Genomic DNA, 16,446 nt, shown 5'->3' on the forward strand with positions numbered 1-16,446 from the left:
ATGTATTAGGGCACAAAAACCTCATAGTCAAATGTAGAAAGGCAGAAATAGTAAATGCATCTGTTATAAGGCCTAGCACCCCAAGAAGTTCCCTGGGGTACATCAAAGAACCTTCTCCTTGAGAAACTAAACCAAAGGACAGACACACCTAAAGAGATAAGTGGAACCAGATCACAAAGGAGCTAGCTCCGGGACCACCACCCTTCATTCCAGTCTCCCTCACCCCTGGGGAGATAAGATTAGGTGTGGCTGCTGCCTTTAGAGAGATGGCTTGAGAGATCCACAGCCACCCCTCACCCAACTCCTCCAGCCACCACCAGTGGGGGATGGTCCTCCCTCAATAAGGGAACTTTCCACAGTCAGATGATCACCCCCATCAGTTCTCTATAAAAGTATCTGCCTGTCTCCTGCTTGAGGAGATTGGTATCTCAGAACCATGCTCTGTGACATGCCTTCTCCCCATGAGAAGAAGTCCAAGGATTTCTCTCTTGGTTTCCCTTTCCCAGCCACTAAATAAACTATTCTTATTCTATTGGATTTGTGTGCAAGAGGGTGTAATTCTTTAAAGAGGAATTCCTAATGACATGGGGAAAAAGTGGTTTGACTAGGGGTTAGGGGTTTGGGGTTCTTAGGAATTCCTCTTTAAAGAATTACACCCTCTTGCACACAAAAGCAATTAGAATAAGATAGTAGTTTATTTGGGGGCAAGGGAAGGGAAAGGAAATGAAGAGAAAAATCATTGGACTTCTTCTCATGGGGAGAAAGGCATGGCACAGAGCTTGGCTCTGAAATACCAGTCTCCTCAAGCAGGAGACTGGCAGATACTTTTACAGAGGACTGATGGGAGTGACCATCTGACGGTGGAAAGTTCCCTTAGTGAGGGAGGACCCTCTGCCCTGGTGATGGCTGGAGGAATTGGGTGAGGGGTGGCTGTGGATCTCTCAAGCAATCTCTACAGAAAGGCAGCAGCCACACCCAAACTTATCTCCCCGAGGTGGAGGAGACTTGAATGAAGGGTGGGGGTCCCCGAGCTAGCTCAGTCCGATCTGGTTCCACTTATCTCTTTAGGTGTGTCTGTCCTTTGGTTTAGTTTCTCAAGGAGAAGTTTCCTTGACATACCCCAGAGAACTTCTGGGGTGCTCTGGGCCCATAACACTAAGAACCGCAAACCCCTACCCTATTTCCCCACAATATAACCTTCTCAAATCATGATGCAAAAAAAATTACATGTGACAAAGAGCCATGGAAAGGTAGACTGAAAATTCATTTGGAAACTAAACAATCTCATCCTAAAGAATGAGTGGGTCAAATAACAAAACATAGAAACAATCAATAACTTCATCCAAGAGAATTACAATAATGAGACAATATGCCAAAACCTATGGGATGCAGCCAAAGCAGTGCTTAGGGGAAATTGTATATCTCTAAATGCTTACATAAATAAAAGCAAGAAAGAGAGATCAATGAATTGTGCATGCAACTAAAAAAGCTAAAAAAAGAACAAATTTCAAATTCCCAATTAAATTCTAAATTAGAAATCCTGAAAATCAAAGGAGAAATAAAAATTGAAAGCAAGAAAACTACAGAATTAACCAATATAACTAAGAGCTAGTTTTACAAAAAAAAATAAAATAAAACAGATAAACCTTTGGTTCATTTGATTAAAAACAAAAAGAAAACCAAATTACCAGTATCAAAAAATGAAAGAGGTGATTTCACCACCAATGAAGTGGAAATTAAAGCAATAATTAGGAGCTATTTTGCCCAACTGTATGCCAATTAATTTGACAATCTAAATGAAATGGATGAATATTTACAAAAATAAAAATTGCCCAGGTTAACTGAAGAGGAAATAAAATCCTTAAATAGGCCCATTTTAGAAAAAGAAATTGAACAAGTCATCAATGAACTCCCTAAGAAAAAATCTCCAGGGTCAGATGGGTTTACAAGTGAATTCTACCAAATATTTAAAGAACAATCAATTCCAATACTATACAAACTATTTGGAAAAATAGGTGAAGGAGTTCTACCAAATTCTTTTTATGACACAAATATGGTGTTGATACCTAAACCAGGCAGAGCCAAAACAGAGAAAGAAAATTACAGACCAATTTCCCTAATAAATATTGATGCAAAAATCTTAAATAAAATATTAGCAAGGAGATTACAGCAAGTGATCATCAAGATAATATACTATGACGAGGTGGGATTATTTATACCAGGAATGAAAAGCTGGTTCAACATTAGAAAAACTATTAATATAATCAACCACATCAATAACAAAACTAACCAAAATCATATGATTATCCCAATAAATGCAGAGAAAGTATTTGACAAAATACAACACTCATTCCTATTAAAAACACTAGAGAGCATAGGAATAGGTGGAGTTTTCCTTAAAATAATAAGCAGTATCTACCTAAAACCATCAGCAAACATTATATGTAATGGGGATAAGTTAGAGGCATTCCCAATAAGATCAGGGGTGAAACAGGGATGTCCATTATCACCTCCATTATTTAATATTGTGGTAGAAATGTTAGCTATAACAATAAAAGAAGAAAAAGGAAGTAAAGGAATTAGAATAGGCAAGGAGGAAACAAAACTTTCACTCTTTGCAGATAATATGATGGTATACTTAGAAAATCCTAAAGAATCAACTAAAAAACTGCTTGAAACAATTAACAACTTTAGCAAAGTTGGAGGATATAAAATAAGCCCACATAAATCATCAGCATTTCTATACATGACCAACAAAACTCAGCAGCAAGGGATAGAAAGAGAAAATCAATTTAAAGTAACAGTAGAGAATATAAAACACTAGGGAGTCTACCTGCCAAGACAAACCCAGAAACTCTATGAACACAATTACAAAACACTTTTCACACAAATAAAATCAGATCTCTGTAATTGGAAAAATATCAATTGCTCATGGATAGGCCGAGCTAATATAATAAAAATGACAAATCTACCTAAATTAATTTACCTATTCAGTGCCATACCAATCAGACCCCTAAAAATTATTTTACAGAGTTAGAAAAAATAATAACAAAATTCATCTGGAAAAACAAAAAGTCAAGAATATCAAGGGAACTAATGAAAAAAATGTATAGAAAGGTGGGCTAGCCATAACAAACTTGAATCTATATTATAAAATGGCAGTGATTAAAACTATTTGGTACTGAATAAGAAATAGAGTGATGGATCAATGGAATAGGTTAGGCACAGGAGACACAGTAGTAAATGACTATAGTAATCTACTGTTTGATAAACCCAAAGACTCCAGCTTTAGGATAGGAACTCAATATTTGATAAAAACTGCTGGGAAAACTGGAAGAGAGTATGGCAGAAACTAGGCATAGACCAACATCTTATATGTTATACAAAAATAAGGTCAAAATGGGTTCAAGATTTAGACATAAAGGGTGATACCATAGATAAATTAGGAGAGGAAGGAATAATTTACCTCTCAGATCTATGGAGAGGAAAACAATTTATGTCCAAACAAAAGATAGAGAATGTTATGAAATGCAAGATGGAAGACTTTGATTACATTAAATTAAAAAGTTTTTTTACAAACAGAAGCAATACAGCCAAAATTAGAAGGGAGGCAGAAAAACTGCTAAACAATTTTTACAGCCAGCATTTCTGATAAAGGCCTCATTTCTAAAATATATAGAGAACTAAATCAAATGTATAAGAATGTAAGTCATCCCCCAATTAAGAAATGGTTAAAGAATATGAATAGGCGGTTTTCTGATGAAGAAGTCAAAGTTATCTATTTCTATATGAAAAAATGCTCTAAATCACTATTGATCAGAGAAATGCAAATTAAAACAACTCTGAGGTAACACCTCAAACCTATCAGACTGGCCAATATGACAAAAAAAGAAAATAATAAATGTTGGAGAAGCTGTGGAAAAATTGGAACACTAATGCATTGTTGGTGGAGCTGTGAACTGATCCAACCATTCTGGAGAGCAATTTGAAACTATGCCCAAAGGATTATGGGACTGTTCATACCCTTTGACCCAGTAGAATCACTGCTAGGTCTGTATCCCAAAGAGACCCACATGTACAAAAATATTTATGGCAGCTCTCTTTGTGGTGGAAAGGAATTGGAAATCGTGGGAATGCCCATCAATAGGGGAATGGCTAAACAAGTTGTGGTATGTGAATGTAATGGAATACTATTGATGCTAGTTGCCCTTTTTGTCAGTGGTTATCCAACAGTTTGGTTTTAAGTATCCTTCCAGGGAAGCCTCTTTCTCTCTCTATTAAGGAGTTAATAGCCAATAAAATGTTTAAACACTCCATGGTGGTCGGGTAACTAAAAGAACTCTCTAGTGAATCTTTTTGGTATATATACAAAATAGATACCAAGTGTTTTTGGAGAGTGGCACTAGTAGTAGCTGGGGACATCAGCTGGAAGGGGGCACTGGAACTAAGTCTTGGAGGAGACTAGTGTTTCTAAGAAATAAAGTTGAAGGAGTGAGTTCCAGGCATAGAGCACAACCAACACAAAGTCATAGAAACAGGTAATCGAGTGCTCTTTATGAGGAGCAGTGATATGGCCACTCTGGGAGATAGTATTGTTAAGGCTAAAATTCTAGCTAAACTGTCTAAAATATCTAATGAGTGGTCGCCAATAAATTATAAGCTTTAGCAAGAGTTAGACTTTTAAGCATTTATTAAGGAGAATAAGAATTTGGTAAAGAGAGAGAAAAAGGCCTAGATTTCTATCTATTAAAGGGAGAGCACATTTCTAGCTCCCTTCTCCACCAGAGTCCAGAGGAAAAGAGAGCCCGAGACTGAGCGCCAGTCTCTTCCTTCCTCCTCCCACTAGTCCACGTCACTTCCTGACTCCTGGTCTTGCCCTCAAAGACCTTCCCTTCATGGGCAGAACTCTTCTACAGTAAGTATCCAGCAGGTGGCGTTATTCCAATCGTTACAGTATGGAGGTAGAATTCATAAGTGATTATTACAAAAAGATTCACTAGAGAGTTCTTTTAGTTACCCGACTCCCATGGAGTGTTTAAACATTTTATTGGCTATTAACTCCTTAATAGAGAGAGAAAGAGGCTTCCCTGGAAGGATACTTAAAGCCAAACTGTTGGGTAACCACTGACAATTAGGGCAACTAGCAATAAAAATGTCAAACATCTCTTTAATCATCTGGAAAAATGATAGAAGTCAATGAAAACAACAACAACAACTCCACTTACAAAACTTTAATTTGTACACAGCTTTCAGGACCCTGTCTGTTACATAAAACCAGAAACAGTAATAATTGACCAAAAATTACTATTAACAATAACAATAAGCAAATATTAATATTACTTCCCTTTTGAGGCAGCATTTTAGGTCAAGCATAGGACTTGGCATCAGAAAGACCTGAGTTCAAATGATAGTAACTACCCATGTGACCTTGGGCAACCTCTTAGCCTCAGTTTCCTCATCTGTAGAATGAGGATGTTGAACTCAATGGCCTCTAAAGTCCCTTTTAGCTATAAATCTATGATACTATGAAATCCATAACCTCCCCCCAACAGCTACATCAAATTTTGACCAATGATGCTTTCAGTTCTGCCAATACACTAACCTTTTATTATATTAGGAACAGATCAGGGGCAGCTAGGTGGCACAGTGGATAGAGCACTGGCCCTGGAGTCAGGAGTACCTGAGTTCAAATCCGGCCTCAGACACTTGACACTTACTAGCTGTGTGACCCTGGGCAAGTCACTTAACCCCAATTGCCTCACTTAAAAAAAAATTAAAAAAAAATACTAGGAACACATCAAATGATATATGTATATACATAATATATGTAATATATGCAAACTATAAACTACCATATACATTTTATTGTTATCAATATTAATTATTAATATAAAAATGTTAATAATAATAGCAGTTGGGTCAGAGAATACAGGGATTTGGAGAAATCTGTTAAAGACCTAGAAGTAAGCAATGAGTCTATTGTAGCCCTGAGCTCCCCAAAAGCCAGTCTTAGATCATCTCTTATACTCATTCATTCACTATGTATTCCTTAAAGCACCTACTGAATGAATGAACACTTCCTCAAGGAAGGAAAGTAAAAGCATAGGAGTGAGAAGGGTCATGGACTCAGGAGACCTAGTCCTGATGTTGTTGTAAAGTCATGTCTGACTCTTTGTGACCCCTTTGAGGTTTTCTTTTTTTCTTTCTTTCTTTTCTTTTTCTTTTTTTTTCTTTCTTTCTTTTTTTTTTTTGCAGGGCAATGGGGTTAAGTGACTTGCCCAGGGTCACACAGCTAGTAAGTGTCAAGTATCTGATGCTGGATTTGAACTCAGGTCCTCCAGAATCCACCTAGCTGCCACCTAGCTGCACCCATTTGGGGTTTTCTTGGCAAAGACACTGAGGTGGTTTACCATTTCCTTCTCCAGCTCATTTTACAGATGAGGAAACTGAGGCAAACAGGGTTAAGTGAATTGCCCAGGGTCACTTAGCTAGTAAGGGTCTGAGGCTGAATGTGAACTCAGGTCTTCCTGACTCCAGACCTCATGCTTTACCTACTGTGCCACCGTCCTGCCTAGTCCAGTTACTTAGTAGCTATATGACTATAGGAAAATTATTTTCCCCTCTGGGCCTTGGTTACCTTATCTATAAAATAAGGATAATAATTGTACTCCTTATGAAACAGAATTGTTGTGAGAAAAGCAGTCTGGGATGGCTATTCTTGTTCTCATCATTATTAGGTGTTGAGGAGGATACAGAAGATAAACAAGAGACTACCTCAAGCAATTTTCAGTCTAGTTGGAAAGATGAGAATAATCTAGGAAAAGCTTACTTAAAAATATTTAAATAGTTCAAGATAACAAACAGTAGTTCAAGGTAACAACAGAAATGTCACAAGGTCAATAAAGTATTAATTGCTCAGAAGTGTTTAGAGTTCAGGGGACAGTTAGTACAGTAGATGGAGTGCTGGGCCTGGAGTCAGGAAGACCTGAGTGCAAATCCAGCCTCAGACCCTTACTAGCTATGTGACCCTGGATGAGTCACCTCACCCTGTTTGCCTCAGTTTCCTCATCTGTAAAGTGAACTAGAGAAGGAAATAGCAAAGCATTCCAATATCTTTGCCAAGAAAACCCCAAACAGGATCATGTAAAGACTGAATGACAACTGAACAACATGTTCAAGTTCAGAGGAGGGGGTTCAGGCTGGGTCAAAGAAGGTGTAGCCAAGGATATGGGAGAGAGCTAAACCTTGAGTCAGAGTTTAAAAGCAGAGAAGATGGACTGGATAATGTCGTCTAGTCAAGAAGCACACAAGAGGGTTGTTGTGAAACCAAAGGAGGCACTTTGCAATAAAATGCTATAAAAACATTAATTATATAAAATGAGAATTCAGGTTCGGGTGCCCAATCAGAATGACTTCAAAACTAGGGACTCAAATAGAAATGACATAATCTACAGCTTTGATGTCATAAAACAAAAGAACCAATCAGGTCAGAGCTCCTGTCAAGGCTAGGCTCTGCTCGTTTCCTAAAAGAAAGGCTAGCAAAGAAATCCTTTCTCATTAGTCTTCTTCTGAGGTGGTCTCCCTGTAGACCAGCACCTTCTTTTCATAAGGTAACCCTGTCCCCCTTCTCCCTTTCTGGGATTCCCTTGGTCCTAAACTCTCCCCCCCCCCCCCTGCTCCTTCCACTCAGCTACAAAGACTTACCTCTGCTGGAGGCAGTGTCGCTCCCGGGACATTACCCCTCTTCCACAGGTTCGTGAGCATGTGGACCAGGAGCTCCATTCTCCCCACCATTTCAGGACGTCTTCATCCCAGGAAATGGTGCCTTCAGATGCCTCCCTGCTATCCTGACCAAAACAAAAGACAGCTGGAGAACTCCAGGTGGGAAGAGGTCTCCCTCAGGGAGGAATCCAGTCCCTTGGAGACTAAGTTGCCATGATGACACAAGAGGGTTTACCAAGCCTGGTGTTTACTTTGAAGGAACCAGAGAATATCTTACCCTGTCCTTATGGGCAATTATTATCCAGTTGGTGACTTCTGCCATCCAAGTCCCAGAGCATCCTGGGCATAGCTTGCTTCCTAGTAGGTACCTCCACATGTTTCTCTGTATGTACCAATGCCTCTCCTTGTCAAGATGTGTTCAATTCAACAAATGTTTTAAAAGTACACATTATATGGAATGTGAGAGGCAGTTATGGCATTGTGGATAAGCCTCCAAGCAAGAAAACCTGAGGTAAAATCCTGCCTCTGACACCCTGGAAAGCAGGGCTTTTCTTTCTTTTTGTTTGTATTTGTATCCCCAGTGCTTAGCACAGTGCCTGGGACAAAGGAAACACTTCTTAAATGTTTGTTGACTTGAAAAATCTTGAAAGATAGAGATGTTACAGGCTGGTAATCAGCAAATACTATCTTGATTTTTTCCTTCCTTTTTAAATTAAATTTTTTCAATTAAAAGTCATTTACTGGGGGCAGCTAGATGGCGCAGTGGATAGAGCACCGGCCCTGGAGTCAGGAGTACCTGAGTTCAAATCCGGCCTCAGACACTTAACACTTACTAGCTGTGTGACCCTAGGCAAGTCACTTAACTCCAATTGCCTCACTAAAAAAAAAAAAAGTCATTTATTTTTTCTCCCTCCCATCTCTCTTCCTACTGAAAGAGAAAGCAAAAATCCTTGTAACATATATAGATATAGATATATACATGTCTCTTATTCATATGGAGTCTATTACCTCTCTGTCAGGTAGTGGGTAAAATCTTCATTGATCCTTTAGAATCTTGGCCATTGTTGGCCATTGAATTCATCGGAATTCTTGAATCTTTCAAAGTCTTCGTAAAATGTCATAGTTAAGGGGCAGCTAGGTGGCGCAGTGGATAAAGCACTGGCCTTGGATTCAGGAGGACCTGAGTTCAAATCCGGCCTCAGACACTTGATACTTACTAGCTGTGCGATCCTTGGCAAATCACTTAGCCCCAGTTGCCTCACCAAAAAAAAAAAAAAAAAGTCATATTTATTGTATAAAATGTCCTCCTGGTTCTGCTCATTTCATTCTATATCAGTTCATAAAAGTCTTCCTAGTTTTCCTTGAGACTAGCACTTTCATCATATGTTAAGGTGCAATAGCATTCCATTAAGAATGGGAGGGAAAGGGGGAGCTAGGTGGCGCAGTGGATAGAGCACCGGCCCTAGAGTCAGGAGGACCTGGGTTCAAATCCGGCCTCAGACACTTAACACTTACTAGCTGTGTGACCCTGGGCAAGTCACTTAACCCCAATTGCCTCACTAAAAAAAAAAAAAAAAAAGAATGGGAGGGAATGAGGAAGGGGGAAGGTATTGTGCTAAGCACTTTAAAAATATTATCTCATTTCAGGATGCTATCAGAAAGACCTGGAAGAACCTGCATGAGCTGATGCAAAGTGAAACGTACTATATGCAAAATAACAGCAATATCGGGAGATGATCTGCTGTGAATGACTTGGTTATTTTCAGCAATGCAATGATGCAAGACAGCTCTGAAGGTCTTATGAAAAATGCAATCCATCACCAGAGAGAGAACTGATGGTATCTGAATACAGATTGAAGCATAATTTTTTTGTTAGTTCCTTTATCTGGTTTTGGTTTTGTCTGTTTTCTTTCATGAACTGGCTAATGTGGAAATGTTTTGCATGACTGCTCATGTATAGCTTACATTGAATTGCTTGAGTTCTGGGAGGGGAGGGAGGAAGAGAATTTGGATCACAAAGTTTTTTAAAAATTGATGTCAAAATTTGCATTTTACATGTAATTTGGGAAAATAAAATTCTAAATATAAAAAACAAATATTATCTCATTTACATTCATAGACCATAATTTATTCAGCTTAGTTTACGGAAGGGGACAAAGGCAAAGTCTTCAAACAATTTGTCAATAACCTTGACTTCTCATCCTGGAAAATGTTTGCAACACATTATTAAAAGGATGCTTAGTTAACATCTAGAAAGGGAAATTGTAATCACTAAGAAACCAGCATAGCATTAGAAACAAGTCATACCAGAAGAAGCTCACTTCTTTTTTGACAGTTTTACTCAACTGGTAATTCAAGGGAATATCAGCAAAGAATTTAACAAAATCTCTCATATTTTCTTCATGAACAAGTTGGAGAGATGTGGGCTAGACAATAGCACTATTAGGTTGATTCTGGACTAGTTGAATGACAAGTGCTTACTAAGAGGTCAATGTCAATTGGGAGAGAGGTTTACCTAGTCCAAGAGTATGTCCTTTACCCTAGGCTGTTAATCATTTTTACCTGTAATTTGGATAAAGGCTTTGAGATTTGTAGGTAACACAATCCTGAGAGGGATAGCTAATGTGTTGAAATGACATGTCTAGATCCCAAAAGATCTCAAGAGGCAAGAACAATGTACAGTATTTTACATTTATCCCTATTAAATTTTAGCTATGTTCAAGAAATGAACTGTACAATTACAGGATGGGGTTCATGTGGCTTGATAAGAATTCCCATAAAAAAAGATCTGGGAACTTTAGGAGACTAAAAATTCAGTGAATTAACAATATAAAATAACAACTAAAAATGAATGTGATCTTTGGCCATATTAGGAAATGCATAGTGCCAAAATTAGAAATGGTCCTATATTACTATGATCATACCACATCTGGAATACTGTGTTTGGGTCTGGTACCACATTTCAGGAAAGACTGATAAATTTCTACATGTACAGAAGTGCACAAACAAAATGATAAGGGGACTCAAAATATAATCTTTTTGAAGGCAGGGGATGGTCTTTTTTTTTTTTTTGGCCTTTTTATACCCAGAATCTAGCCCAGTCCTTTGCAAACAATAGGCACTTAATAAATGCTTGCTGAACTGTCTAGGAGATTTATTGGAAGTAACTAAGGAAATTTAGTTTGAAGAAGAGAAGATTTCAAAGGAACATGACATATACACTTACATTTTTGAAAGGCTAATATATAGTACATGGATTAGATTTGTTTTCCCTGGTCTCAGAGGGCAAAACTGGTTAGAAGCTGCAAAGAGAAAAGTTTAGATTCAACAAAAGGAAAATCTTCCTAATAAGTAGTACTGTCCAAATAAAAGTACTATGGGCCATATCGGGAGCTAAAGGGTTACCCCACCCCAATCCTGCACTGGGCACTTTCAAATGGAAACTGGATAACCATTTGTTGCATATGATATAGAAGGAATAAGGATGGAGCTAGGTAATGTCTGTGTTTCCTTCTGAGATTAGGATTCTGTGGTTGTGTTGTCCTCATGAATGCAAGGAGGTGGGAGAGGGCAGGATGAGATATGGAAATATCTCATGGAGATATGAATAAAGGGAAACTGACTGAAATAAGGCTGGAAAGGCAGATTAAGGCCAGAATATAAAGGATCTAAAGTGTCAGGAGTTTTCACTTTGTAAGTGAGGAACCATTGAAGCCAAGCAGTAACCTGTTCGAATTCATGCCTTAGGAAGATTATTTTTCCAGCTTTCTGAAGGATAAATTGGAGGAAGGAGAGACTAGAGAAAGAAAAATCATCAACTGATCCAGGGCTGCTGGTCTATAAAACTTTGAGTATCTACCATGGGAGCAGGAACTGACAACTTCTACTGTATCCCCGAGAATCAAGGACCCTAACTCTCATCCAGCTGGCGTCTGTATCAAACAGTGTTCCTGAGACACTAGCTGGAGCTTTTCAGAAGGCACCAGGTCAGAGTTCTATTAGATTTCCCAGAGTCCCTTCAACTTCAAAGGCTGAAACTTTGAGTAGAGAAGGGCAGCAGGATCACCACTGGTCTCACCAACATTTCTCCACAAACCCATAGGTTCATGCTGAGCTTAGTGAGCCAGGAAATTATGGGTTGAAATTATCACTCTGCTTCTAAAGTTAAGACAGCAATTAAGTGGTATCTAAATGTAATTACTGATAATTGGCTTATAATGAGGGGAAAGACTTGGAAGGGGGAGGAAGCATCCTGGCCATCAGGAGAGCTGGCTGACTGACCCCTTATGAAAAGGTCCCTACTAGGGAGATAGATATATAGATATATAATTTTTTTTTTTACTGAGGACTAGACTCTATCACTCTTTTTTTTTTTTTGGTGGGGCAATGAGGGTAAAGTGACTTGCCTAGGGTCACACATCTAGTAAGTGTCAAGTATCTGAGGCTGGTTTTGAACTCAGGTCCTCCTGAATCCAGGGCCAGTGCTTTATCCACTGCACCACCTAGCTGCCCCTCTATCACTCTTATTAAAGACAACAAACTGAAAGTTTCTTCTCTCTGTGTCTCTCTGTCTTTGTCTCTCTGTGTCTCTTGTCTCTCTCTGTCTCTTTCTATCTCTGTCTCTGTCTCAGATGAAATGGGCCTTGGGTAACAGAGGTTTTCTTCACATTCCATGTAGGGGTAGAAAAGCTTAGGAATGAGTAGATTCCCCCCAATAGCTCTTTGCAGGCAGGGGCTGTTTCATTCATTTTGTCTTTGTAGCATAGTGCCTTACACACTTAATAAATTTTTGTTGATGACTATGCATATCTTTTATAAGGTTTTTCTTTTTCCTTTTCTTTTTCCAATAGGAGGAAAGAGGGAAGAAAAAGAAATCTTTGTTAGCTGAAAATAAAATTTTAAATAAATGTTTATTGCATTTATTTGAATTGGGCTGAACTGAATCAAATATATATATATATATATATCTCAAGTCAAGTTACAGTGTGTCAGACAGTGGCTGATCAGACCAATAGGAGCTTGGAGTGCTCTACCACTAATAGAGCATATATAGTCCATGTGAACATTTGGGTTGGAGTCTCTAAATCTGCGCATCTCCAGTTTTTCTGAGCTACTTCAATTCTGCTTTTCTCATAGAGCACAGCACCTTCTCTGATGAGGGCACACCACACTAGGCGGTCTTGTACTGTAATGCAGCTGGTGAAAGCAAAATTGGCCTAAAGCCATGCTGGGCAAGAAGCAGCTAGCCCTATAACCAGATGGGTAGTGGAGGGAAGCTTGCAGATAACCTATGGATAATAAAGATTGACCATATGATAACTGATAGGTTCATTTAAAACCCAGATAGTCATGACAAATTGCCATACTGGGCAGAGCCAAGATGGCGGAAGGGAGCCAGCAAGTTGCTTGAGGTCTCCCTCAGTTCCCTCAAAAAGAACATTAAATCAAATTGCCATACTGAAAAATTCCTATCCATGAAAGGAGGGCAGTATGTCAAAAACAGTGCGGCTTAGATCATCTTTTCACAAACAACCAAGACTTTTGTTCCCCAGGAATTGGCTAAAAGCAAGCTGGTTGAAGATTAAATCTCCTTTAGCAGCAGATGCATTTGTAAGGGGGAAAAAAACTTGAGACTTACAACTGGAAGATGATGAATGACCCTTCCCCCTTCTTTCCCAGGATAATTCTCTCTGAGTTGGGTGAAGGGCTGAGAAGGGAGGTTTATTTGCTTGGGGGGAAAGTTCCTGTCTGTTGTGCCCTCCTGGTCTCCTAGCTCCGGTTCACTTAAAGCAGTTTACTGAAAGAAAGCTAATTTTGAGGAATCCATCACTAATAGCAGGGGATTCAACACAAACAGTAATTATGTTCACAATTGCATAGTTTCTCTTCCCCAACACCTGGCCTGACTTAGACAAGAGTTAAGCTGTGTCTGCATTAGAAGACCAAATTTGCCCCAGGCCTCTGACCCCAGAAGAGCTCCCAAATATTGATCTTACTCAGACATCTTTTAAGGAGAAGAGATGAGAAAGGGAGAAAGGGAGCAAACACCAACATATGGATGACTCAACCTCACTTCAGGTGATCTGAATGCTTCAAGGACTGAATTCAAAGCCTGAACCTTCTTCCCCCAACTATTCAAATTCTCCTCCTGCATCTAGCCCCTTGCCAAGTGAGAGAGTCAGAGGGGGAAGAAAAAACAAAACAAAACAAAACAGTGACTATATTTTTCAGATGGGTCATGAAAAAAATTATGATCCTTGGATAGGAAAACTCAACAAGAATATGGCCCAGTGAACAAATTATGTAATATTCAAGTAATGGAATATTTTTTGTTCTGTAAGAAATGACAAAAGGGATACTTTCAGAGACATTTGAGAAGATGTAAGAATCAAAACAGAATGAATTAATAGTCATAAAAATATAAAATGCCCAAATTAATAGAACAAGGATTAGGAAACTTAAATAACAAAATCTTAGAAAAAGAAATTGAAAATTTCATAAATGAGTTCCAAAAAGGAAAAAAATTCCTGAGACCAAGTGGATTTATAAACAAACTATCAAACATTTAAAGAATAATTAATTCCAATATTCATTTGGGGAGTAGATGAACAAAGCTAAGGTATATCAATATAATAGAATACTGCTGTGCTATAAGAAATGATGAAGGGGATGAGTTTCAAAGAAATTTGCTAAGACTTGTATGAACTGATGAAGAATGAAGTGAACAGATCCAGAACAACTTATACAATAAAAATAATATAAAAATTATAAACTTTGAAAGACCTAAAAACTCTGATCCACACAATGACCAACCATGATTCTAGAGGACCCCTGATGAAACCTGCTCCCCACTTCACAACAGAGAGGTGATGGACTCATTTCAAAGAGTGAACCACATTATTGGACAGGCCAATGTGTGACTTTGTTTTGTTTAGCTATCCATATTTGTTACAAGAACTTTTCTTTCCTTCTTTTAAAGAAGAGGGGGGAAAGGAGGAGAGAAAATAAGTTTAATTTTAAAATAAAAATTTAATTCTAAAAGATGAGAAAGAGGAATAGTCATTATCATTTATACAAGGAAAAAAGAATACAAACCAATAAGAATTCCTCAGACCTGGTGACTGAAACCACATTAACTTGGTTTGTTTGGTTTTTTTAGAAAAAGGAAAATGAAGAGGCGGGTGGAGGGAAATGAGGGGTCACGATTCAAAATAGGAAAGATGGGGAGGAGAGGAAAGGGACAAAGCCACCTTTGTGGTCAAGGCTGCTTGTCAGTCCAGAGCTCAAAGGTAAGGAGGGGGAACCAAGAAACAGAAAAAAAGCTCTGTCCCCTCCACAGACTCAGAGGCCATTCAAACCAGGTGAGGTGCAAAGGACAGTCAGAAGCCAGGGTCCGAGGGAGTTCAAGTGAGCGGCCCATACTCCCACCCCCTACCCCAATACACATACGCGCACGCACACGGGCTGCGATGCGATTCAGTTCTTACTGCTCTTACCTTGGCTCGGAGGACTGAGGCAGTGGCCCGAGAAAGCCCAGTCCGGGACAGCACCAGGAGGGAGAGAAGAAGGAGACAGCGGCAGAGACTGGCAGAAGGGAGGCGGGCGGCCATCCTGTACTACTGCTCCATGAGCTACGAGGCGAGGCGGCAGCCTGGCAGGGGCTTCAATGAAAACCTGCATGGCTGAGTAATTAATGACTTTACAACCTGCTCCACTCCTGTGAGCCAGGGCGGCCGAGACAAGCGCTGATTGACAGGCAGCCCTGAGACACCCAGGCCTGCAACCCTAGAGAAGGGGGATGGACCCAGTTGGGACGGGGAGAGCTGGGGGCATCCGGGGAGGGGATGGCGAAAGGAGGACAGAACGGGGGACTGTGTAGCCACTCAGAGCTTTGATTACGTACAACCAAGACGCTTCTGCATGCACACACACACACACACAAAATCAGTGTGATTAGAATGAGAAGGGAAACGGTTTGTTGAGAGGGAAAAACCTTTGCAGCAAGTTTTTCCCCCCAATAAAAGGCTAATACCCAAGATACTCAAGGGACTTGATGCCAATATATAAGGAGAACCTTTTCCCAATGTATACATGGCCAAAAAATTTGAACAAAGATCTCAAAAGAAGAAAAGCACACTATCAACAACAAGATGGAAAAAAAGCTCCAAAATCATAACAATAAGAGAAATTAAAATAGTTCTGAGGTTCCACATCCCACACCCATCGAACTGGCAAGGATGGAAAAAAAAATGTTAAAGGTCAATTGTTGGGAGGGCTGTGGAACGACAGGCCCAGTGATCTATTTATTAAGTGCTGATGTTACTGAAGGCAAGAGACTGAGGGACTTAGTGGATAAAGGACTAGCCCTATAACATGGGAAAGATCTAGGTTCAAGTCTGGTCTCTTTCATACTAGCTCTGTGTGACGCTGGATGAATGACTTACTCCCTGCTTACACCCCACCCCATACCATAGGCTATTTTCTAAGATACAGTTGCAGAGTTATTTGTTGATCTGCATTGCATGATGGAGATTTGATACTCGAAATTCTTCAAGTCCTGTGGTAAGTGCTGGTGATAAAAACTTTAGAAAATGCCCTGCACTCCCCACCCCACTGTGAGAAATGGGTAATTGTCTCCTCTCAATGTGGATATAACAGTCAGTCATACTCCCCTGATCTGTTTGTAGGACAAAGGTCTCAGATCCCCTCCTCCCCCTCAGGTTA

At 39.4% G+C, this 16,446-nt stretch overlaps 1 protein-coding gene across 1 annotated transcript in view; it reads right to left on the reverse strand.

Annotated features, from left to right (window-relative positions):
• LOC122752488 (ADAMTS-like protein 2) overlaps positions 1-15,359 on the reverse strand; it is a 45,529-nt gene extending 30,170 nt beyond the window's left edge. Inside the window, exons 1-2 of the mRNA XM_043999290.1 lie at positions 15,219-15,359; positions 7,705-7,847 (exon numbers count right to left, since the gene is read on the reverse strand). Of these exons, the coding sequence (XP_043855225.1) occupies positions 7,705-7,847; positions 15,219-15,332 (257 nt within the window). The 5' untranslated portion in view covers positions 15,333-15,359. The remainder of the gene's footprint in view (positions 1-7,704; positions 7,848-15,218) is intronic.
• Between the last annotated feature and the right edge of the window lie 1,087 nt (positions 15,360-16,446).

Source organism: Dromiciops gliroides, chromosome 4 (genome assembly GCF_019393635.1).
Source record: "Dromiciops gliroides isolate mDroGli1 chromosome 4, mDroGli1.pri, whole genome shotgun sequence".
In the NCBI taxonomy this organism is placed as follows: domain Eukaryota; kingdom Metazoa; phylum Chordata; class Mammalia; order Microbiotheria; family Microbiotheriidae; genus Dromiciops; species Dromiciops gliroides.